Here is a 24,766-nt window from a genome sequence, read left to right as displayed (position 1 = left end):
ATGAACGACTACGTGGCTGTCATGGTTGCTCGCTCGCCTTCGCTACCCTCCTCATGGGCGCTCTTTAGCTCAGAACTCTATGCAGTGCTCTCGTTGGCAAGCGCAAACCGGGAAAGTTGATTTAGAAGAAAGGTTTCAGAGATTCCTCCGCCTCTCATCATCCTACGCGCGACGTCGACTCAATGGACGCTTCACGGAAGGATCAGTGGCGCACAATGGACGAGCCCCCCTCGCTTCACAACATGCACAGCAGGCGTTCGCGCCACTTTGGCGCTCTCGTCCAACTGTGGTCTCTCAATGAATCGACATACTTTACACTAGTGACTTTAATGACAAGACACGCTCATGTCCGTGCTGTGTTACGACGTGCGAAAAAGGGACTCGGAGAGGCCGGAGATAAACAATGGATTGTTTTTCTTTTGTTTAACTTATGGATACCCCGTGACGCCACGTAGCGCTGCATTTTCACTAAAGACGACCGTTACAGCATTCCGTATGTATTCAAAATGTCCGAGGTAGTTTAATGGCCCTTTAAAGTACTTACTAGAGCCCACACTGGTTGTACTTCTTTCCTTCCAAGTTTTACCTTGACGTGTCTTCTTGTCTGTATAGAACTATAATCGCTCAAAAAATCTCTCGCAAGTTCCTGCTCTATACCGTTGTGCGGCAGACGAGGATTTGGGGGAACACTCACCGACAAGAACTTCGTCCAGGCCTCGACGGCTTCGGGCGTCATCATGCGCTCTTCCTTGGCCTGGAGAACGTCGACCACGCACTGGCCCATCACCTCGAAGTGGTGCGGCCTGACCCCCTTGCGGCGCAGGTGGTCGGTCGCGTTGCGGCGCACCAGCACCTCGAAGGTGGCCGGGTCGGCGAGGTTCTCCACCATGGAGGTCAGGTGGTAGCCGACGGCGCAGCCGTGCGCCCTGAACGCCGGGTCGTCCTTGAGCGTCGCCACGTGCTTGGAACGGAAGTTGCGGAACATTGGCAGGTACTGCGGGTGCTTGACGAACAGGGAGAGGAACAAGAGCACGCCGTACTCGCGGTTGTTGTTGCAGAAGGTGCGCCACGTGCTCCTGATGAGGTTCTTCTGGTTATCCGTCAAGCCCGACACCTCGTCCGGCAGCTGGCCCGTCTTGCGCGACGTGTTGCCCATTGTTTCGCTGATGCTCGGTACGCCGCTGTAGCCCTAAATATATAGGTTCGAATGCAAGGCGACGTTGGCTCAAAGGATCGCGCGAGATCACGCTGCTACTGCTGCTTCGTCTTCTTATCCAGCATGGAGCTTTAAGGTCTGTGCAGGCGTTCACAACATACAAGGTGCTTTAGTATATGCACAAAAATGGGGGCTCGTTTCCGTTAATAAATTCCAGGGGCAGTCAACTGACAGGCGCCTCGAGTCAGTGCTCATATAAGCTTATATGCACGCCATAAGCAATAGCCGTCAAGGCATGGACTTGCGGTGTCAGAGTACCAGACTACCAGCAGGTTCACTATGGGCACGCGATAGGCGAAGAGGAAGTGGCTATCGGAATGAGAGATAGTTTTTGCCGTTGCCTATTGAACATATGGCTCCTACCCATAATGGTTGACTGGCGAGAAACTGGGTGCATAATTCCGAGATATAATGAAAAATAAAATTTCAGTACTGCTGTGGACGAAGTGCTCTAGCAGATTAAATTATCTGTTAAAATGAAAGCAATAATAGCAGCAAGAGTGAATAACTCATAATTGAAAAGTAAAAGAAAACATTGAAAGAAAATAAACAATTTTGACATTTTATTCGGTTAGATTCCGTAAGAAATTTTTGGACAACGGAGCAAACATTCATGTGGCTGAATCCCATAGTAGTGGCTTCAGACAAACGAATAGCAGGTTGCGTTAAGTCCAGGCGAAGTATTCGGAGAGGTACTTCTAATATTCTGTTTATTGCCGCAGGAGAGCGGCGACAAGATAGAAGGCAGGTTTGAATTGTTTCTTCCTCGCTAAAAGAAGAACAGAACAGGCAGGGCAGCAAATCGGGCAAGTGTAAGTATAAGTTCGGGGAGGGACCGCAGCAACGCAACTTTGTGAGGGAGACCTCGAGCATTCTCGTGCTGCCGAATTCGCGACGCCAGGGAAATACCAAATGCTTATAATCAGAAGAAGCAGTCAGTACTGGGTCTGATAATGCCTTCATAATTGAACGCATCCGAAATTTAGCCGCCATGATTTGCGCTTTCAGTGGTACAACAGGAAGGACTGGGTCTACGTCTTTGGTAATTGTCTCACATTTTCAAGTCCCTGTCTTCCTTCTTTCTTTTTTTTTCTTTTTTAATGTCTTCTTTTTCTAGCATGGAATTAATTTAGTATTTTTCGATATTGCCTCCTAATTACAGCACGTTCTTATTATTCCTTTATTCTTAATAAATATTCATGTAAAATAATATTGTTACGGTAGGCCTTGGCCCTCCCCGAGTCCAGCTCTGGCAACAGGTGGATCGCCGGGGCTACTGATTACGCCACGCGCTACGCCATCACTCGGGCGCTTCCCACGAGCTGCGCGACTGACGTCGCCGATTTCCTACTCCGGGATATCATTTTAGTCCATGGCGCCCCGCGACAGCTCCTTACCGACCGTGGCCGCACTTTCCTCTCCCAAGTCATCGCCGATATCCTACACTCCTGTTCTACCAAGCACAAACTCGCTACCTCCTATCATCCCCAGACCAACGGCCTTACTGAGCGACTTAATCGGACCATCACTGTCATGCTATCGAAATACGTCTCACCCGACCACAAGAACGGGGATATTGCGATACCCTATGTCACGTTCGCCACGACATTCTTTTCGCTTGCCATGACGAGCCCACATCTGGCTAATTAGGCTCCTCACGAACGCTTGCCGGAGTGCGCGAGATGTAATATTGGCCCCGGCTTTCGGCAAGTGTCACTCAGTACGTTAAAGGCTGCCGTGAATGATCTCTATGTACATCGACGTCCAACGCAAATCATGGGATCGCATCTTGCCTTACGTGACCTTCGCGTATAATACCGCCGTACTAGAGACGACGCGGTTCACACCATTTAGCCTCCTTTTCAACCGCGAAGTTCAGACGATGCTGGACGCTATGCTTCCGTGTCCAGACGCCGCTCATCTAACGATTGACGCCGAAGAATTTGCTGAGCGCGCTGAGGAAGCCCGCCAGCTCGCGCGGCTGCACATCGGTCAGCAGCAGTGCGCAGATGCACGGCGTTATAACACCCGCCACAGACACGTGTGCTACCATCCCGGAGACCAAGTGTGGGTGTGGACGACTGTTCGCCGCCGTGGCCTTTGTGAAAAGTTGATTAGCCGCTATTTTGGCCCATACAAAGTGCTGCGCCGCATTAGTGACGTGAACTACGAAGTCGTTCCGGACGGTGCGGCGCCAACACGGTGTCGACAACAACCTCGCCCTGGCATACTTCACGTTGTGCGCATGAAACCATATGTTGCGCGTTCGTGATTATTATTTTTTTATTCATCTTTTTACTTACGCTACTGTTTGCAACCTCTCTGTTTCTCGAGATTGTGCCCGTCGCGCTTCACCGCTGCTGTGCTTTTGTTTTTCCTGTAGCTGTCATTGTGTCCTTTGCACGAGCACCTGCCTTGACCATGCTTTTTCCCCCTCCCTTTCTTACATCGCTTCTTGAGCATCGAGCTGATGCTCTTTCCGAGGAAGGGGGGGGGGGGGGGGGGGAATGCCACCAGCAGTAGTGGGTACAGTGCTAAGAGGCCGGCACGGACAAGAAGAAAGAAGTGCGCGAGCTTCTCCGCTCGCTCGATAGCCAGCCCCCAGCGCCGTGCTTTTCAGGAGCCGCTACCCTCAATAAACGTCGCGTCGCCCGTTCTCTCACAAGGCACGTGACAATACCACTTTAGTACGGCTCACCGAACCGTTTTCCATCATAAGACGCAACGTTATACTAAACAGACAGCACGAGCGCGAAAAGATCAAACCACCAGAAACTTCCATCGAGCTTATACCTGGCATAAAACGCAGAGCGTTCGCCCAAGCTACAGTGTACCCAAGCCATCAGGCCGATGGCTCATAGATGGCACCACGGCGTTCTAATATGTCGGTGTCCATCTAAAAAAGGGCCATAGTTGAGAGGAGACATGGACGACGACTTAAGAAATACAAAGCACACTGTTTGCAGATGGTGATCATAATTCCTCTTACATTCAATGGGTCATGGGTAAGCTGCATGTTTGCGACAAGTAAAAGCAGGAATTATATTTTTAAAATCGTTACTGAAATAAATAGAAATATATCTTTAAGAACCGCCAAATAAGCAGCGAACATTACATGAAAACCGCTATATAAAAAAAAAAACGCCGCCCGCAAGCGAACAAATTCTCCCGTTAGAGGGAAAACAGCTAAATTGGCAGCACTGTTCAGGATACGCCGCAGCATCCAAAGCATCCACGCAAGCCTTCTGCATAAAATGAGACTTTGCTAGGCCATTACACGAAACTATCATGGTCTTTAATGGCCGCGCGGAGAGCCGGGCTTGTGAGAACTGCGCAATGCCGGAGACCATTGACCTCGTGAATTGTCCATGCCCGCTGTATACATTCTGTCATGCACAGTGACTGGATCTTCTGCGATCTGCCGTGGTTGCTTAGTGACTTTGGCATTGCGCTGCTACGCATGAGGTTGTGCGATCGAATCCCGGCCGAGGCGGCCACATTTCGATGCGGGCGAAATGCACAAACGCCCTTGTATCGTGCATTGGGTGCACGTTGAAGAAGCCCAGATGGTCAAAATTAATTCAGAATCCACCACAACGGCGTGCCTCCTAATCAGAATTTTTTTTATATCTTTGGCGCACATCCACAACCGAACACCTTCAGAATGTCTTCTTTTGGGTCCATGGCCAAAATACTCTGCGTTCCAGACTATGAAGGCCATTGTGTCTTTTTGCCGCAGGAGCGGATTCCTGGAAGTTTTACGCCCACTTCCGTTTCACGGAAACTATTGTTAGCTTTTACACAAGCTGTTAGCTAGCGCCCCCTACCCTGTACACCGCGATCTGCGGCCGAGACGCGTCTATTGTGTTGTGGGATTGTGTGGCAGTGAGAGTGCGCGTTCGATAGTGCGACGACGAAGCTATGCGAGTTTGAGCGCGAGTTACCGTGTGCGTGTTCGACGGACGCTATGTGCGAGTTCCTGTGCGATAAACGTGAGCCCCTGCGTTGCTCTCTGTGTGAGCACTCTCCCCTTTCCTTTTTCGTTTAATAAACCAAGTTTCATTCAATCAAACCACTGTGACCTGTGAGACGCGGCTGTCTTCAACATCTCAGAAGCAGGATTACTAGGCCCAACGGCTGTCTTCAACATCTCAGAAGTGGGATTACTAGGCCCAACGGCGGTCTTCAACACCTCAGAAGCAGGATTACTAGGCCCAAAAGCGGTCTTCAACACCTGAGAAGCAGGATTACTAGGCCCAACGGTGGTCTTCAACACCTCAGAAGCAGCATTACTAGGCCTAACGAACTGAGCGGCACCATGAACGTAAGGGAAGTTCGGAGTGGAGACACCCCAACCGACAGCGGCAACGAGAGTGGTGTTACTGATGAGACTGTGCGTGAGGCGGTTTCCTCCATGGGCACCGACCAAAGTGATGGTGTTACCGTGCGCGAACTATTGAACGCCCTTGTGGAAAAGGACCGCGTCCTAACGACTTTGTTGGAACGCTTGACTCCGTCAGCGACGCCACAGACCATGTCCGCGGGAACGCCTGGTGGAATCGCTGCGTTCCAAGTGATGCCCGACTTAAGCAACAACATAACAAGCTTTAACGGTTGCGAGGACGCACCCTCAGCAAAGGATTGGATTGAAAATCTCCGTACAACTGCGACGCTGCACAGCTGGCCTGAGTCTTTCATGCTTGAGACCGCAAAGTCCCGTTTGACCGGACCGGCGAGAGACTGGCTGCGTTCGAGGAGATCCGAAATCAAAACTTGGAGCAATTTTGAAGAGCGTTTTCGGCGAACCTTTGTGAGCCAGACGCGTGCGGCGGAACGCTGGCGCAAAATGCACGAGCGTGTGCAACAGCGCAACGAAAGCTCGCTGGCCTATTTGCACGCCAAGGTGCGGTTGTGCAGGGAGGCGAACTTGGATTTTTGGGACACTCGTGAGCAGGTAATCACAGGACTACGTTCGAAACAACTCAGCACGATGTTGCTCGGAAGAAGTCATGAGGACGACGACGATATCCTGCACGACATTCAGGAATTCGAGAGGATCGAGCGTGAAAGGCAAGAGTTTTTTGGTTCAGCGCGCGACCATAGAGCGGCGAGCAACGAAGCACGTGCTCCGTACGTGAGCGCGTTGTATGAAAGAAAATCCGTCGAGGAGGCAAGTGCCAAGGACAGGCGACCCCCTCTGACTAACGAAAAAGGAGAGCGAAAGTGCTACAACTGTAGCCAGTACGGACATATAGTGAGAGACTGTCCGCAACCAAAACGACCGATGAAATGTCTCCTCTGCAACGGAACAGATCACACGCAGCGTCACTGCAAGGAGGCACTGCAGCGCAACGAGGCGAACACAGTAACGGAGCCAGTATGTGAAATCAAGAGCGCAAGCGTTTTGCTGAAGGAAGTCACTTTGAATGGAAAGTTCACTGTTGTTGGACTCATTGACACGGGTAGTTCTGGCTGTTTCCTGCGTGCCTCCGGAGCAGCGCGATGCGGCATAGAAATCGTTCCTGAGACAACAGACCTGTATGGTTTTTAAAATAGCACTGTGCCTGCGGCAAAAAGCATTGGAAGGTGCAGGGCTGATTTATGCATTGACGGTGTTATAGCAAAGGACATACCCATTCTTGTAGTTCCAGATGAAGCTCAATCTGTTGATTTACTGGTCGGAAGGACATTCACAGAGTTGCCTTACATCGCGTATACAAGAATTGGAGGTTCTCTGTGGTTTTGGCATTGTAGTGACGTTCCGTTCGCTCATCAGGAGCCCTATGAAAGTCACCAAAGAATGCAGCCTGAGGACCAGGGTGCAGCCGTGATGTCCGAATCGGAAAGCGTGCCGGTTGAAAACAACGTGAGAAAAGCTGCATCGGAAGAAAAGGCCCCTGCGGATGACAAACAGGATGACGGAAACTCTGCTGCTGAGGAGAGAAGTGACGATGAGGAGCCAAAGCTTGGCCTGCTGTACCAGCCACTGGAGCTGTCAGGTTCTCTGCAGCGCAAGAATGTTGAGCGGCTGTACGTGAGCTTCCGCACAGCGGCACGTGAGCGGCCCCCACCAGAGCAAGGAAAAGGCACACCACTGGGTGACTGCCCCCACATCGAGCACAACATCAACCGTGAGCGCTCAGAGAGTCTCAAGGTTTTGCATCGACTGCTCTTTGGCCGCCCAGGAGCGCCATCCGAGATCAAGAAGAATTTGTGCAAGTTCAGTGGGTTTCCCTTTGAGAAGGACTCTGCAGAGTATGTGAAGAGACAAAAGATGGTTGCAAAGCTCAAAAAGACTGCCCACAAGGACTTCCTGGCTATGCTTCATTTGGAGAAGAGTGGCACGGTCGAGGAGTGCACGGATCGCATTCTCAACTTCCTGCTCAAGCCCTTTGATAACAAGAAGGTCCTGCTAGCTACCAAGAAGGGAAAGAGAAAGTCTATGACACTTGCTTCCGCTGGCAAGGGCCAGACGAAGAAACAAAGGACGGCAACTCCCAAGGCAGAGAAGGGGAAGGCATCTCGAAAGCGGCCTGCAAAGAAGACCAGCACTCCTGCCAAGTGGAGGAAAGTAGCAAAGAAAGAGGATTCCGACGAGGACGACAAGTCTGACGAGAAAGAGGTGCCTGTGCCAACTGAACGACAACCGAAACGACGCTGTGAAGTGAAGGTTGGTCCAGAAGCGACTGATTTAGTCGTCTATGCTCGAAGTATTTTGTGCTTATCAGAAAGCTTTAAAAGAGATGGTGAGGTGTTACGCTCCAGTTCAGAATTATTTAAATTCTCATCTAGCTTATTTTGTTGCATATTAATCCTGCTGTTATTCAAGCTTGTGAATTGTATTTGTGGAGTGAATCGTACTGTATTGCCCGTCATCACCACAGCAGTGAAAGACCCAGAGCACCGGGATTGGGATGCTAACCTCAAGTATGTTGAACGTAGCTTAAACAACGCTGTGAGTAAGAGCTCGGGAAAGACCCCTTATGAAATGCTTCATGGTTACAAACCCGTATTTTATGGACTAGCCCTGCAAGAGGAGAAAATGGACAGTGAAGACGCTTGGAAGGAGCCGAGTGAGCTCAGAGAAACTGCACGGCAGCACTCGCTAGAAGAACAAGCAAAAAGTAAGCAGGCATACGACACCCGGCATTATCCTGCAAGGATGTATGATGTGGACGAAGTGGTATTTTCGAAGACAGCGCCCCAACACACGGGAAATCCAACTAAAACACAACCCAAGTACAGAGGCCCCTTGGTAATAACTGAAGTGTTGCCTGCCGACACGTACAGAGTGGCAGAGCTCAACAAGAACTCTGGTAAGAGGTACGCAACGACGGCGCACGTTTCGCAATTGAAGGCGTGGTCATCGACAACCAAAACGTCTCATCTAGACGACGACGAGGAGTCAGATGAATCCGAGCACCAACTTGACCAGGATCAGTACGACGAGCCCTTGGCAGTTAGACGCCCACGCAGGCAACGAGTAGTACCTGCCAGACTACGCGACTGCATACCATAAGACAGCTAGCGTTCTTTGTGTGTGTGTGTGTGTGTGTGTGTGTGTGTGTGTGTGTGTGTGTGTGTGTGTGTGTGTGTGTGTGCGTGCGTGCGTGCGTGCGTGCGTGCGTGCGTGCGTGCGTGCGTGCGTGCGTGCGTGCGTGCGTGCGTGCGTGCGTGCGTGCGTGCGTGCGTGCGTGCGTGCGTGCGTGCGTGCGTGCGTGCGTGCGTGCGTGCGTGCGTGCGTGCGTGCGTGCGTGTGTGTGTGTGTGTGTGTGTGTGTGTGTGTGTGTGTGTGTGTGTGTGTGTGTGTGTGTGTGTTACTGCGATTACCTTAACGAGGACGTTAAGATTTCTGGACGGCCGAGATGTTAGCTTTTACACAAGCTGTTAGCTAGCGCCCCCTACCTTGTACACCGCGATCTGCGGCCGAGACGCGTCTATTGTGTTGTGGGACTGTGTGGCAGTGAGAGTGCGCGTTCGATAGTGCGACGACGAAGCTGTGCGAGTTTGAGCGCGAGTTACCGTGTGTGTGTTCGACAGACGCTATGTGCGAGTTCCTGTGCGATAAACGTGAGCCCCTGCGTTGCTCTCTGTGTGAGCACTCTCCCCTTTCCTTTTTCCCTTAATAAACCAAGTTTCATTCAATCAAACCACTGTGACCTGTGAGACGCGGCTGTCTTCAACACTATAGTCGGGTACAACTTTAGAAGACAGGAGAGGCCCCGCCCAGTTGACCGAAGCGCAGCAGCCAATTCCTCCGCCACTAAAGAAATAGTCGCGCTCGAAAAATTGTGACTGCTTCTAAAACGTGTATTTGTCGGTATAATGAAGATTTGTGTATCTTGACCAGTGGTTTCGTAAAACTATCATGATGGAAATGCTACAGAACATGCCGGATCGCGAGTGAAAAATAACTCCGTGTGTTCTACAACGCTGTGCGTCGTCTGCTACGAAGCAAGATCGACGTCACCAGGCGTTTAATTATAAAGCAGTCGCTGGCTGAATAGCATAAGATTCATAATGTCCTGAGTTATGTCACGAGTTATAATTATAATGTCACGACGTTGAGTCCTGAAGCCGCGGCTCTGTTGTGGACGTTTAGCTAGCTGGTGGTCTGCCCCGCAGCGTGTTCGATGGAATGCGCGTGTGACGCCTCGCCCTCCCGGTGTAGTTCCTCCTCTTCATTTCGGGGCTGGAGCGAACTGCCGCGGACACGTTCTTTCTCGCCAGCTCTTTCTCGCAAGGATGGAACTCCCTCGGGCGTGGACGGCTCCCCGCTGCCGGTGAAAGAGGAGCCAAAGCCGCTCACCACAGCCCAACTGGCCTCCAGGCTGCTGTTGTCCAGGTATGCTGAGCCAAAACGGTCCCCGAGCAGCGTAGCGGTGATTTTTGTGGTGTTGGCGATGTCGTCGACGTCTATGGCGCAACCGGCATCGTGCGCTTCTTTCGCTGTGACACTTGCTTCTCTGAGAATGTGACAGCCACCAGCACTGCCACAACGAATGTGATCACGACGGCTGTCATCTGCACGAACCACAGTGTGGGCCAATCTTGGCAGTTGGCGCCAGTCACCCGGGAGTTCCTCGAGCGCCTGCGGAGCCTCGAGTAAGAGCGGCCCTCGCCCTGCCGCTTTACCATGGACCGCGAGCAACTTCCACGCGACTGCGTTTTCGATTTCGACCATCCTTGACGTCGCCCTCCCTGGAACGCGACCTCGGACTGAGAGCTCGACGCCTGGTCGCACCAGAGGGACCCGCGGGCTTCGGGCTGGGTGAGGGCGACCTCGTCCTCTTCGTCTCCGCCGAACGTGATGCGTTCACCGCCCGAGAAGTGGATCTTCGCCTTGTGCATGATGGTCAAGTTGGCCTTGTCTTCAGAACCATGAAACAGCAATGGTTCAGGAGAGCGCGTGCACACCAGAAAGCCACGCCGTCGTCGTCGTCATCGTCCAAGCACTGACCACAGGATCGCCGCTCGTGATAATATATACTTTTTGTGTGTTTGCACAAGGTCATTTTTTTAATGTTCTAGGCTATACATTATTATTTTTCTTTTTTTCGCGGTTGCGAACCTGCAATCTCGTGAGTTCGCGCACGATCGCGCGCGGCATTCCGTGCCACTTTTCCGCCATGGAGCCCAGCGAGGTAACATCGGAACGCGATCCTTTGTTGCCGAACGAGCCTTGTGTCGCCTCGCTGACCATACCACCAAAGAGCCTCGGCAAGAAAAAGAGCGACCACATCCTGAACAACGATTCACGCAACATGATCTTCCACTGCTGCACGTTTTGGCGTAACACCTAGCCTGAACACAGCGTGCAGGACACGAGCAAGTTTGTCGCCGACATGCTCGGTGTCAGCGAAATGACTGTGTTCAGGGTGAGGGAGGAAGTTAAAGCTTCGCATTTTTCGGGTGGCCAACTGACGACGCCCTCGTGAAAGCGCCCACGCAATGCGGAGAAGAGAAGACGCAACGCCAAATTTGACAGCTTCACGTTGTGCGCTGAGGTCATGTGTGCACGATTTCTTTCGCCGCAAACGAGATACCGATGGTCGAGAAGATAACTACCGACTTCTCGGAGCGTATGGAACTCCCACCACTAAGGCGGTGTACTGTGCGTCGCCTGCTTGCCGAGATCGGCTTCAAGCACAAAAAGAGAAGCCGCAACTCGCTGCTTATCGACCGGGATGACATCACCGATTGGCGGAATCGCTACCTCCGTGACGTGGAGCGCTACCGGGCGGAAGGCCGAAAGATCTTCTACCTGGACGAGACATGGGTGACGGCGGGACACACTCGGTCGATCGTGTGGACAGACATCGTGGTGCAGAAGCGCGGACGCCTGTTCGCTCGAACAAATGGCCTGACGGCGGGTCTAAAACAACCTTCTCGGAAAGGTCAGCGCCTGATCGTGACGCACATCGGCAGCGAGGATGGCTTCGTCGACGGCTGCGTGGATGTATTCCGAGGCCAAAAGACAGGTGACTACCACGTGGAAATGGACGACAATTGCTTTGAGGGCTGGTTCAATGACGTTCTGCAGAAGTTGCCAGCTGGTAGCGTCATTTTGTTAGACAATGCACCTTACCATAGCCGGCGAGAAGAGAAATTGCCGACGACGGCCTGGAAGAAAGAAAAGATACAGGAGTGGCTCACAAGCAAGAACATCACCTTATTATGTTCGGCGACCTGCGGGGGCAGCGATCTTGGAAGTATCTCCTGATTGCCTGCGACGAATCGCTTCGGGAGGATGAAAAACGTCCCGCCGGGAAAGATCAGTGGCGACACCATGCCTCTAAACCTTTCAAATAGTACGTGTCACGACACTACGAGGAGGAGATCTTGGAAAAGGGTCTCTACTACGAGGCTTTCTCACGGCCACTCGACACACCAGCTGGCCGCCAAGGCCGTTCTCCAAATGGACCCGTCGATGGCTGGCCCATTCCAGGAACAACAGACGCATCAGTTCAATTCAGACGCGAAGCCACCTGTCTACGAGTGTCCCCTCCTTTTGTGGTGGAGTGAGCAGTGTGTGCCCGAGGGCACTTCTCCGAATGTGTTCGGGAAACAAAGGCGCCGGGGGATTATGCGCACTCTTGGCGGACCCTTCGGTGACGCTGGACGCTCCGATTGGAGGATGGTGGGACCGCAGCTTGGACAGAGAAGGCTTTTAAAAAAGGCATACACTTCTAGGAGGCCATCGAGAGTGCTCTCCCATCTGCCCTGAGATGTAGCAGTGCTTCGATCCAGTGTGCTTCGACCCAATCATGCTAGACTGATGAGACGTAACGTCTCGTTCTCATACTTCTCATGTAAATAACGTAAATAAACCCAGTACTCGTCGTTCTCGATAAGAACCTGTTCCTCCCTTCAACAACAACGTCTTCAACGTGGACGAGGCGGACGATGGCATGGGCCAGCTACCACTTAGGATATGCCCGACTCCAACTCTTACAACTGCTGGCGAGGCCACGACTCCCAACTCCTACAACTGGTAGCAGCGGCGGCTAGAGAGCGACCCGCAGTTTGACGTCGGACTCGGATAGACCACGACTCCCAGCTCCTACAACCTACGGTGAAAGGATGATAAAGAAGCAGCTGCTTGAGCTGGTGGCATCTGTAAAGTCACGCTTTCTGAGCTACATCATAGACAACACAGCTGTAAGGGCCGGTTGCATTGTACTCAGGCTCCCTCCGTACCACTGCGAATTTAATCCCATTGAGCTTGTGCGGGCCACGGTCAAAAATGGCATCGCTGCGGACAACAGAGAATTCAAGCTGTCCACGGTCGACGCCATCTTGAGGAAGAAAATCAAGCAGGTAACTGCGGAAGACTGGAGGAAGAGCATTCAGCATGTGATGGACTTGGAGGCAAAGTTCAGACTTGACAAGTCTGGGAGTGAGCACATTCAACCCATCATCATCCAGCTGGGTGAAGATGACACTGAAGAAAGCGACTCCGACGGCGAGCGGTCTGTCATTGACCCACTCGACGGAGCATAAAGGCTTCTTATTAACGAAAGAGCAGCCCCTGTTAGGACTACCAAAATTTTGCCGGTGGTTTCGCAACAGCCAATCATCCATTCCCTGACATCTCAGATAAATAAGCAGTTCCATTTATGGCATATTCCTTATAATAGAAGCTCAATTCTGATAAGCCACGTCCTGCACACATTGTGCTCGATTTAACAAGTGGCATAGAAACACATTTAAACGCTGGCATGCCTGAATTGAAACACTATTGTTAACCCTGATTATCATTGGCGGGCTCAAAATGATCATTCGGGATACCGCCGTCGAGTTTGACGCGTCCCATAGTGAAATAGCAGAAGTCAGAGCACGCTTTATGGCTGTGTTAGCAGTCTGCACTGGAAATCACAGTCATGTCATAGCCAGTGCTGGTGAAATAGCAGTAGACAACACGAAACTGACAGCCACTGTTAGCATCTTGCACGCCAAAGCACATTCATGTGGTTGCATTGTTTATTTTGTTATCTGGCTCTCACATGTAATGCAAATAAAAGAACAAATATACAACATCATTAGCTTAGTGAGGCCCAAAATGCTCATTCAGGCAGCCACCATCGCGTTTGACGCGCCCGATGCATAGTTAAACAACAGTAGTCGGAGCACGCTTTATGGTTCTGTTAGCAGTCTGGACTGAAAATTGAAGTGTTGTCATAGCCAATTTTGTTATTTATTAACCTGACTCGGGCAAGTAATGCGAATGCAAGCACAATTATTAACGTGATTAACTTTGCTCGCATTTTTTGTCATATTTACGTCATATTTGTCATATTTTGTCATATTTAGTGAGTCACTTTGTTCATTACAAGCCGTAGGCAAAGTGACGGACAGATTCAGACAGTGCTATTGGTGAAGTAATAAATGGTGAAAGTTGCAAAAGCTATCACAGCACTCCTTTGCTGGACTCCATTCACTAGAAAACTGTGTTTGTGATGATGAAAGCGTCAAGACAGGAAATGATACCCCACTGCACAATGTTATAAATGTATACCACCACATGTGACGGTCAGCAAAACCACCTATTTATTAAGAATGAATGCAACAACATAGCAAGGTGCTGTTTCACAATATATGCACCTTTTCATGTGCACTTCTGGCAAGCTACCGTATGCACCGATGCATAAACACATTTACAGAGACGAAGTAACGACGAAGTAAGAGACGAAGTAACTGTGCAAGCCACGTGATGCTTTTAACATTTTGCATCTGTCAATGTTTCTGTTGTCACAGCTTTCTTTGGTGCAAATTGGTTAATCACGTTGCGGCAACAGCACAAGAAGCAAGGTCAGAATAGTAGGAGAAAGCAAAGCAACACAGAGCTGGCACGAATCGGCCCAGTTCGAAGCGGGGGCGGCCATATTCGAAGCGGGGGCGGGGTCACCGACCGTCCGGCTCATGACGTCAGCTTAAGTGCGCGCCTATTGGTGGAGGCTCGTGTGCATCCGCCTTTGAGGGGCAAATACCGCTGCCTTCTAAAGTTGTATCCGACTATACGTCATCATCGCCTGTACTATAACCGCTACAGACGCGCCTGTCACCGACTATGTTTTCTGTGTAATCTCCCTACAAAATAACAAGCGCTACCTGAATATCATCACCGCAACAAATATACGCCATCAGGCACATCAACTGCTTTAATAAAGCAAATTCAGTTATTTGCCTTTTCAGTCCATTTTAAAAACGCTAGCTTTCTTTGGATCTTTTCCCGTTTTCGTACTCGGACTTTATCCGTTATGGGCACTCGCTCTCGTACAACCATGTTGCGGGGCGCGCTGGACCCTTTTAGCGATTGAAAGTTTAGATGCGGGAGTCACTGGTAGCACTGTGTAGTGTTTCTCCGACGCCTGGTCTGAAGGTTGCAGGACGCGCTTATTTGTCGCGCAAATCCGCTGCGCGTATGTTGGCGAGATGCGCGGAAGTGTACTGTTCTTTCATCTACTCTTATATCATGCAAATACAAACAAGCCTTTACTCGGAGGCTCAGCTTAAGACACTTGAAGAACTATGGAGGGCACACGACGCGCCCATATGCTGCGGCCAGCCGCAACGTCTTCAGGCCGAAGCATACTCGTCCACTGGCGTTGACAATGCGTTGACCGTGAGCGAAAATTGTCTACCAATCACAGCGCGGCGCGCGGCGCGTTTCTACCAATCACAGAGTGGCGCACGCTGCGCTCGGTTCCTTGCAGCACCACTAGATGGCGCTCGCTTCCATGCACCCGCGGCAGCGGAGGTGCCGGCCGTGCAGGGGAAAGAAAAAAAAGAACCAGAAAGCTCGCCTTCGTGCATAGCATTCGCCGCAACCGTTTCCCGATAAATATTGGGGTTGCATAAGCTGTAGTTTCAGGGAAACGTGAGAAGCAGTCAGGGACCCTTTAGTGTTATCGCGTTCTGCTCTTAAAGGCGAAGAAGCTTAAGCATCACCCAAGTTTCTTCTAACGTCTTCGGCGCCATGACTGCCTGTGATGGCGGCCGTCGTCCATCCTCTTCCGACAAACGTGGGAGCAAACGAACAAAGTCGGAGGCGTTATCATTACCGCAGAGCTGTCCTTAACGGCACTGCAGCTCACTGCATTTACATGGATGCTGTAGTCTCGCGGAATCAGGTCAGCGTTGCCGGAAAGACGAACAGCGATGGTACCAACACGGCAAGTGCTATTTATTTATTTATCTCCCATAGGGCATGGTGCGACAAGTTCGCAAGGTCTCAGCATGGTCTTTAAAATTCCGCGCGCAGGTGTTCGCACAATATATTAGTAGGATTTCCGGTTGGGCTTGTTGGTTTTCCATTATGAACGTCTAGCACTGCGCGAAAAAAAACGCGGACAAAGGTTTACACACACGAAGCGCGAACTATCAACAGTTTATAGCGAGAAGAACGTGATTTATACTTTGCCACAGGCAACACTGCTCACGACACCAAGGGCGGAACCACACCGACAAAAAAATGTCAACACGCACGTGTTGTGCCATTCACATACGCTATTTCCTTAGCTGACGAGGTCATAGAGGCCATGCTAATACACTTTTAAGCTTGTGATGCAGTGGGCGTCAAGAATGAGGCGTGAAATCTAATTATTCAATGATCATGCACTTTTTCAACCATAGTCCGCAGCAGCAATCATCACAATGAAGTGTCAGCCACCCTCCCGTCTTGTTATTCACGTTGTTTGCATGCTCGCGGAGCCGGTCGTTACTGCAACGGCCCGTTTGTCCGACATAAAAACGCGCAATCCGACAAAAACGCGCGTTTACGCACAATTCTACACGTTCATGATAGCACAACAGCAATCTTACCTGCGAAAATGGCTCCGCCAGCAACGTGACGAGTAAGCCAACCGGTATAATACTAACTCATGTGCTACTGCTGCTACCTCGCCAACGCAAACAAGCTTCGCGTCATCACGATTACAATATTGCGTTGGATGTTCGCATCCGTTGCATGATTACACATATATGACAGACAGGACGCTTCAGACAAGATGACACTAACCAGCGCAAACACTAAGCATTACTTGCTACCACAAGCGAAGCTTTGCGCGATTAAACATATCCGAGCTGTGCGACTGGTAAACTTTCGCGGAGAAGTTCCGACATAAAGGACAACTTGCGATCGCAAATAAAATAAAAAATAAACGCAGTGAAGCATCAATCTTTAATAGAGTGAATCAAAACATTGTAAGTGTGCCAGGAAAGAAAACACGTGCGAGGAACCACCTCGCAATACGTGCAATAAATCAGAACTCTGCATATCAAGATTATATCCATATCTAAAGGAGTTATGCCATAGGCTTATGCTATAGGCTACCGCTATGATTCCGTTCGCCTTCAGAGAAGCAGCTAAGCGAGCGAACATTCCATGTCTAATAATCGAGGTGCGGTTGTTCTGCTTCGGCAGCGCTACGAGACCCGGTGTACCGCGAAATATAAGCGCCCAATATCTGCTGTCAACCGCAAAGCGTTTTCGTTAGGAAACCAGTATATTGAAAACCAGGTGCACCGGGTACTTTGTTTCCTGGCTGAAAAAACTGCACGCATACGCAGCCTATCACGACAAAGATTCTAGATGATGGCCCTCAAGCAAGACGCGGTAAATAATTCATCCGAGCCAGACGACGCGGACAATTTTCACTGAATAATATATGTCACATGCATGCTTGTGCGTGCGAAGTAAGCAGTTTAAGAGCAAGCGCGATAATGATAACTATCTGTTTTCCTGAAAGTAAGCATTTTTCCATATTCGCCTCTATTTAGTGAGTTCGCATATACTACTCGAGAAACAACTCTCTGCCGGGCAATACAAGCATTCCTGAAAGCAAAGTTCAATACCGGACAAACAGTCGCGCATGGCCAAAAATACTTGCCAGTACTCCTTCGCTTGGTCCACGTTCTACCAAACCGAAATACAAAATGAAACCGCTATAGGTGTGGAGAGGCGCAGAAATTAGCACAGCAAAGAGCACAGGTGTGTTGTTAGTTAATCACGAATAACCGCACAAATAATTATCGAGTAACCGAAAATACTGAAAGAAAGAAGAAGTCCTGCGGCCTTTCGGTGACCGGGACTTCCGGTCCGCGAAGAAACGTCACTTCTGCGCCTGGTCCTTGCGCGACAGCGCCCCTTTCTCCTCGGCCGGAGCTCCCTTCTTCATGGCGCTCTTGCGGGGCAAGCCCTTGTCCCGCGGCGACGAAGCCGCCTTCTCGGCGGCCCCGGACTTGTCCCCCTGGGGCGACGACGACGTCGTCCCCCCCTCACGCGGAGGCGCTGCCGTCGACGGCTCCTTGCGCGACTTCGTGTCCTCCGGCGCGCTACGGGAGCCGGCAGCCTTGCCGGGCCCCTCGGCCTTGTTGGGCGACGGCGCCTTGGGCTCCGACTTTCTGGCGCCTCCGCGAGGGCTGGTGGGCGCAGTGCTCATCTCGGTGCCGCCGAGAGACGCCGTCAGCGCCGCCTCGTCCATGATGCTTGTCGCCGAGCGCTCCGACGAAGAGTCCGCGTACTTGCTGCCACGCTCGGCAGACGCCTTGTCGAACACGTCCTTGATGATGGCCACCATGTACTGCGCGGTGCCAGCAGTAGTTGAAGTTGAAGAGACACATTTGTTACGATATATTAGCTGACAGGTCGGCGTTGAATAATGTTCTGGTCACTGTTGGGGAAGAGTGACAACAGAAAAAAAAATTGGGGGGCAGCTTCAAACTAAGTGGTGCGAAGACTGAGCAAACAGCGAAGCTTGTGGCCGTTCCCTAGCCTTAACATTGTTTTCATTTGCTTAAGTTGGTTTGGATTTTCTAGATCTTAGCTTTAACTTTGCGTAACTTGGTTTGGCTTGGCTGGTTCTTAGCCAAACTTAGCCGACCCCGAGTATCGGGACGATACTCGAGGTTGCATGGTGAGCAGTCTTCTAAAGGCCACTTTATAGTTCGACGTACCATTGACACGCTAGCGCGCTCGTCACGGGGACGACACGCGGAGCACTCTATTGACGCTTTTCGGGGAGCTGTTGGCTCTAGAGGAACGAGATGGCGCTTTCGGCAGCGCGCCATACGTTGCCTCAGCGAATGCGAACGAATACGAAACCATTACTGCTTCTGCCACCCTGCTGCTGTGCGATCAGCTGTCGGAAATGCAACTGGGTGTTCGCTAAAGCACTGTGCCGAATTCATGCTGCAAAATGTGCAACGATAAAGGGAAGACGTGTGCGGTAGTTCCCTGCAAAAACAGTGATTCACCTATTAAAGAATGGAATCAACCTGTGTCGCCGCTGCTACTTAAGGACTGCCTGTGTTGCCGCCCTTCGTGAAGCATGGCTTTCGTCGAGGATCAAAAAAGATAATTAATTCGCCAGCGCTGTATAGCTAACCTCCAGAGAAACGACTTCAACTCCGGAACGTCGGCACTTATAAGGGAGTACCGCTCGTTATAAAAGGAAGTAGCGCCACACACTGGCATTGTAAGCTACTCGCACGTTATCTACACACATCCACGCCTACTCGCACGCTAACTTACGCCCACCCTATCGCCAACGTGTCAATAATAAATGAATGGGAGCACACTTGAACCAATGTTCTGAAGCATGAGTGACGGCAACTACACCGACAACACAGGAATGTTGGAAGCTGAATCTTTCGTGATGGTCCACATAGTAATCGAGGGACTAGCGATAATACGTCTTTGCTACAAGCTACCGTAAAGTACAGAACATTTATATTCCAAGCTTTGTGTGCTGCACGAACAAATATATCGCTGCAGAGCACACCCGCGAGCAATTAGGCTGAAAATAAACAACCAGATAATGGCCGCACCGAGGAACCGCGGAACTTTGCCGAGTCAGAAGCATGACAAGCCGCTACTTCAAAATGTTTGCCAAATAAAGAACGAAGAGCACACTGATCCCTATTTAATTCATAAGCGGAAAGTTTGGACAGCTTGGAATATATATCCAGCCCCGCTTTTATTACAAGCACCGTATACGCTGCTCGCGACGTTTGGAAAAGGCGTCATGCGCTGTGAAAGCACCTACATGTCCTCTAAAGCTGTGGTCAAAGCTTCGTGTCCAGCACAAAGTCACCGTCTACGATATGCGTCGAAACGGAGGTTTGCTGCGCCGCACCGGCCTCGCGCGCTTGCATTGTAAACGCGGAGACAACAGAGGCAGCTGAGGAAAGCAATGGCCGCGTCACCTCGAGATCAAACATGGCAGCGCCCACGAGAGCGCCGCGAAAAGGGTCAATAGTCCAGCGCGAGGCGCGGCCGACGAACGCCAGAAACGTCGGCCGCGATACGTCGGGCGCGCCTCGCGCTGTGGCGAGAGTCACCTGGGAGAGGGTGGTAACCTCGCCGAGCGATGACGCCACGTGCGTCGCCTAGCAACACCTCGAACCAGCTGTGCGAAGCGTTGCTAGGCAACGCGCGGTGACGTTTACGACAGGCGCAGTTTTCTGTTAACGCTCCACGACCTAACCAAAAGCTTAAACAGCTTCGCTGTTAAAATGTATGGTCGAAAATGGCGATGAATGAACTTTAACTGCAAATACTCTTCGATCTATCGAATAATTTGACGAGACCCTTTATAGAATACCACGCCAACGAGAAGGTCCCTGCTAATGTGCCAAATGTGCCCAGCTATCAATAATTGTGAACACAAATTATGCGTAGAAAGAATGCAATACGGGAATAAAAGAAACAAAAGGTGACTTCAAAGATCGTGCATGAGCTTTCGAGACTGAAAGTATGCCACCCGTACCGTGAGTACGCAGTTGTGCAAGTTGGTACAGACTCAAATCCCTAACACAGCGCGAGCGAACGACTACACAGACAAGACACACGAAAAGGGTAAATAAAAGCGCTCGTATTGTCGTTTTTCGTTTCTCTTCTCTGTGTACATTTTGTCCAAGCTGTGTTAGGGAAGTGAATACAGTCAATTGCTCGTTTATTATGAAGGAAATCCGGCCATGGCGGTCGCATTTCGATGGGGGTGAAATGCAGAAAACACCCGAGTACTTAGATTTAGCTGCACTTTAAAGAACTCCAGGCGTTCCAAATAATTCCGGAGACCACTGCGGCATGCCTCATAATCAGATGGTGGTTTCGGTACGTAAAACCCCAAAATTTTATTGGAGGAGACCACAGGTGTTTCCTGCTGTAATTAACTTCAATAACAACAAAAACATTTCATAGCTAGATATATAAAGAAGAGTGTCAGAAGTTGACAACACACTCCCACGCACTTGCAACAAATTCCAAACGCAACATTGAGCTGACCCTCCACTGATGAAAGACATCATATGGATCTGCAGAACATTGGCTCAGCATTAGAGGCTGTAAACACTTCGCCAGGTGACGCGGTGCCCGCCCGCTCTAGGCAAGTCACCTGTAATTTGCTAATTACGGGGTTTAGTAATTTGTCACGCAATCTTTGAGGACCACAACCACGGGCAGCGCTGAACACGAAACACGGTGATAATGCCCACGTGATTCTGCCCTGCCCATGATCACGGACCAGCACCAACTCAGCCAATGTTCTGCTCCATTGACTCTGTGAAAGGACCCTAAACCATCCCTAACTCAAAAGCTTCTTTACGTGGTGGCCGCTGTGTGCCAATCTACATTGAACCCACAGCCCCAAGAAAGGGTGGTGTCTATATCCATGTCTCAGCGGCACGTCTCTCTTTCTCTGTAACATAAGCTAATCTCGAAGGCTATAATTTTGCTAACTGAATGCACTGGAAGCGATTGCAGAGCCCGAAACGCGTCATAGACGCCAGGTTTTAGATACTCCATGGTTCACGATATGATGCCGCTGTAAAGAAAGGTCACCCGCGTTTGATGAACGACTACGTGGCTGTCATGGTTGCTCGCTCGCCTTCGCTACCCTCCTCATGGGCGCTCTTTAGCTCAGAACTCTATGCAGTGCTCTCGTTGGCAAGCGGAAACCGGGAAAGTTGATTTTGAAGAAAGGTTTCGGAGATTCCTCCGCCTCTCATCATCCTACGCGCGACGTCGACTCAATGGACGCTTCAAGGAAGGATCAGTGGCGCACAATGGACGAGCCCCCTCACTTCACAACACGCACAGCCGGCGTTCGAGCCACTTTTGCGCTCTCGTCCAACTCTGCATGGTCACTCAATGAATCGACATACTTTACACTAGTGACTTCAAAGACAAGACACGCTCATGTCCGTGCTGTGTTACGACGTGCGAAAAATGGACTAGGAGAGGCCGGAAATAAACAATGGATTGTTTTTCTTTTGTTTAACTTATCGATACCCCGTGATGCCACGTAGCGCTGCATTTTCACTAAAGACGACCGTTACAGCATTCTGTATGTGTTCAAAATGTCCGAGGTGGTTTAAGGGCCCTTTAAAGTACTTACTAGAGCCCACACTGATTGTACTTCTTTCCTTCCAAGTTTTACCTTGACGTGTCTTCTAGTCTGTCTAAAATGATAATCGTTCAAAAAATCTCTCGCAAGTTCCTGCTCTATACCGTCGTGCGGCAGACGAGGATTTGGGGGAGCGCTCACCGACAAGAACTTCGTCCAGGCCTCGACGGCTTCGGGCGTCATCATGCGCTCTTCCTTGGCCTGGAGAACGTCGACCACGCACTGGCCCATCACCTCGAAGTGGTGCGGCCTGACCCCCTTGCGGCGCAGGTGGTCGGTCGCGTTGCGGCGCACCAGCACCTCGAAGGTGGCCGGGTCGGCGAGGTTCTCCACCATGGAGGTCAGGTGGTAGCCGACGGCGCAGCCGTGCGCCCTGAACGCCGGGTCGTCCTTGAGCGTCGCCACGTGCTTGGAACGGAAGTTGCGGAACATTGGCAGGTACTGCGGGTGCTTGACGAACAGGGAGAGGAACAAGAGCACGCCGTACTCGCGGTTGTTGTTGCAGAAGGTGCGCCACGTGCTCCTGATGAGGTTCTTCTGGTTATCCGTCAAGCCCGACACCTCGTCCGGCAGCTGGCCCGTTTTGCGCGACGTGTTGCCCATCGCTTCGCTGATGCTCGGTACGCCGCTGTAGCCCTAAGTATATAGGTTCGAATGCAGGGCGACGGGGGCTCAAAGGGTCGCGCGAGATCACACTGCTGCTGCTGCTTCGTCTTCTTCTCCATCAGGGAGTTTCAAGGTTCGCGCTGGCATTTAGAACATTCAAGGTGCTTTAGTATGTCCACAAAAATGGGGGCTCATTTCCGTTAATAAATTCCAGGGGCAGTCAACTGACAGGCGCCTCGAGTCAGTGCGCATATAAGCTTATATGCACGCCATAAGCAATAGCCGTCAAGGCATGGACTTGCGGTGTCAGAGTACCAGACTACCAGCAGGTTCACTATGGGCACACGATAGATGAAGAGGAAGTGGCTATCGGAATGAGAGGTAGTTTTTGCCGTTGCCTATTGAACATATGGCTCCTACCCACTATGCGGGACTGGCCAGAAAATGGGTGCACTATTGCGAGATATAATGGGGGGAAAAAACACCGCCCAAGCCCTCCGTACAGACGGTTAACCAGCGAAGCTGAAACGTGCGGCCCCGGTGTTTAGCCGTGAGTTAATCCCCACGCTGTATTGAAGCATTTTTCAATTATTGGTTACATGTTTGTGTTTCTAGTGGAACGCAAGCGCCAATGGCTGGCTGATGCGCTAACCACGACGCCGAGCTAACTCGAGATATCGAACGTATGCGACAACGGCGAGCCGAGGACGCGGCGTTGCGGGCAGAGCTGCATCAACGTCGCAAAGGCGGAAACGCGTTCGCCGGGGCCAACGCCCGCTTTCGGCGGCAGTTTCTCGAGCGGCACTTTGGCTTCGGCGGCGACGAAACGTCCACGTTGAAATCGCGAAGTGGAACGCAAACGCCAATGGCGAGTGAATGCTGCTAACCACGACGCCTTGCTAACTCGAGATATCGAACGCATGCGACAACGGCGAGCCGAGGAGCCGGCGTTGCGGGCAGAGCAGGTACGACACAGATAATGACGTCACTAACGGCGCTGCCAATGGCGCGCGCGCTTGGGTACGACGTAGAGAACGACGTAACTGACGGCGCAGCCAATGGAGACGTTTAGCGAAACATGGGACGAACGGTTTTTTTCGTTTCGCCTAGCCATATGCAGCTTTCGCTGTAAAATAAAATTTCAGTATTCCGTAAGAAATTTTGGACAACGGAGCAAACATTCATGTGGCTGAATCCCATAGTGTAGGCTCCAGACAAACAAATAGCAGGTTGCGTGAAGTCCAGGCGAAGTATTCGGAGAGGTAGTTCTAATATTCTTTTTATTGCCGCAGGAGAGCGGTGACAAGATAGAAGACAGGTTTCAATTGTTTCTTCCACGCTAAAAGAAGAACAGAGCAGGCAGGGCAGCAAGAAGAAGTAGTTTGATGATTGGAAATGTAGAGAGGTTGGCCGGAAAATGGAGCATCTGGCCTGTTACTCTACGTAAGGGAAAGGGAAGAGGGGAATAAAGAGGGTCACAATGGGGGATGACAATGGGAGGAATGAGGTGAAAGGACACATTGCATAAATGTTATCACAAGTGTGAGTCCAGGCCTGTGTCGCCTAAGAAACGTGAAAAAGCACGCATTGCCTCTATCGTCTGCCAACTCTGTGGCCCTGCGCCTAGCAAGAGTTCCTCCGACAGTGGCAGGGCAGCAAATCGGGCAAGTGTAAGTATAAGTTGGGAGAGAGACTGCAGCAATGTAACTTTGTGAGGAAAACCTCAAGCATTCTTGTGTTGCCGAATTCCCTACGCCAGGGAAATACCAAATGCTTATAATCAGAAGAAGCTGTCAGTACTGGGTCTGATAATGCCTTCATAATTTAACGCATCCGAAATTTAGCCGCCATGATTTGCGCTTTCAGTGGTACAACAGGAAGGACTGGGTCTACGTCTTTGGTAATTGTCTCACATTTTCAAGTCCCTCTCTTCCTTCTTTCTCTTTTTTTCTTTTTTAATGGCTGCTTTTTCTAGCATGGAATTAATTTAGTATTTTTCGATATTGCCTCCTAAACAGCACGTTCCTATTATTCC

At 50.8% G+C, this 24,766-nt stretch overlaps 2 protein-coding genes across 2 annotated transcripts; one reads left to right on the top strand and one right to left on the bottom strand.

Moving 5' to 3' along the window:
- Positions 1-312: 312 nt before the first annotated feature.
- On the bottom strand, positions 313-1,156 carry LOC125944299 (cytoglobin-like). The gene is made up of 2 exons (XM_049664660.1): positions 695-1,156; positions 313-324 (listed from the first exon to the last, which is right to left on the bottom strand). The coding sequence occupies exons 1-2, from the start codon at positions 1,154-1,156 to the stop codon at positions 313-315; spliced, it is 474 nt and encodes a 157-aa protein (XP_049520617.1).
- Positions 1,157-7,016: 5,860 nt separating this feature from the next.
- On the top strand, positions 7,017-10,070 carry LOC119444586 (protein DEK). The gene is made up of 2 exons (XM_037708961.1): positions 7,017-7,886; positions 9,888-10,070. The coding sequence occupies exons 1-2, from the start codon at positions 7,017-7,019 to the stop codon at positions 10,068-10,070; spliced, it is 1,053 nt and encodes a 350-aa protein (XP_037564889.1).
- Positions 10,071-24,766: the final 14,696 nt, after the last annotated feature.

This window comes from Dermacentor silvarum, chromosome 3 (assembly GCF_013339745.2).
Source record: "Dermacentor silvarum isolate Dsil-2018 chromosome 3, BIME_Dsil_1.4, whole genome shotgun sequence".
NCBI lineage: Eukaryota > Metazoa > Arthropoda > Arachnida > Ixodida > Ixodidae > Dermacentor > Dermacentor silvarum.
This window is presented reverse-complemented; position numbering and strand designations above follow the sequence as displayed.

What these genes read in the sequence shown, in the direction of transcription:
- LOC125944299 (XM_049664660.1), bottom strand. Translation starts at nt 1,156, where the DNA reads ATGGGCAACACGTCGCGCAAGACGGGCCAGCTGCCGGACGAGGTGTCG.
- LOC119444586 (XM_037708961.1), top strand. Translation starts at nt 7,017, where the DNA reads ATGCAGCCTGAGGACCAGGGTGCAGCCGTGATGTCCGAATCGGAAAGC. An exon ending in AACGACGCTGTGAAGTGAAG is followed by an intron (nt 7,887 to 9,887) that starts GTTGGTCCAGAA and finishes CTCCCGGTGTAG; the next exon opens with TTCCTCCTCTTCATTTCGGG.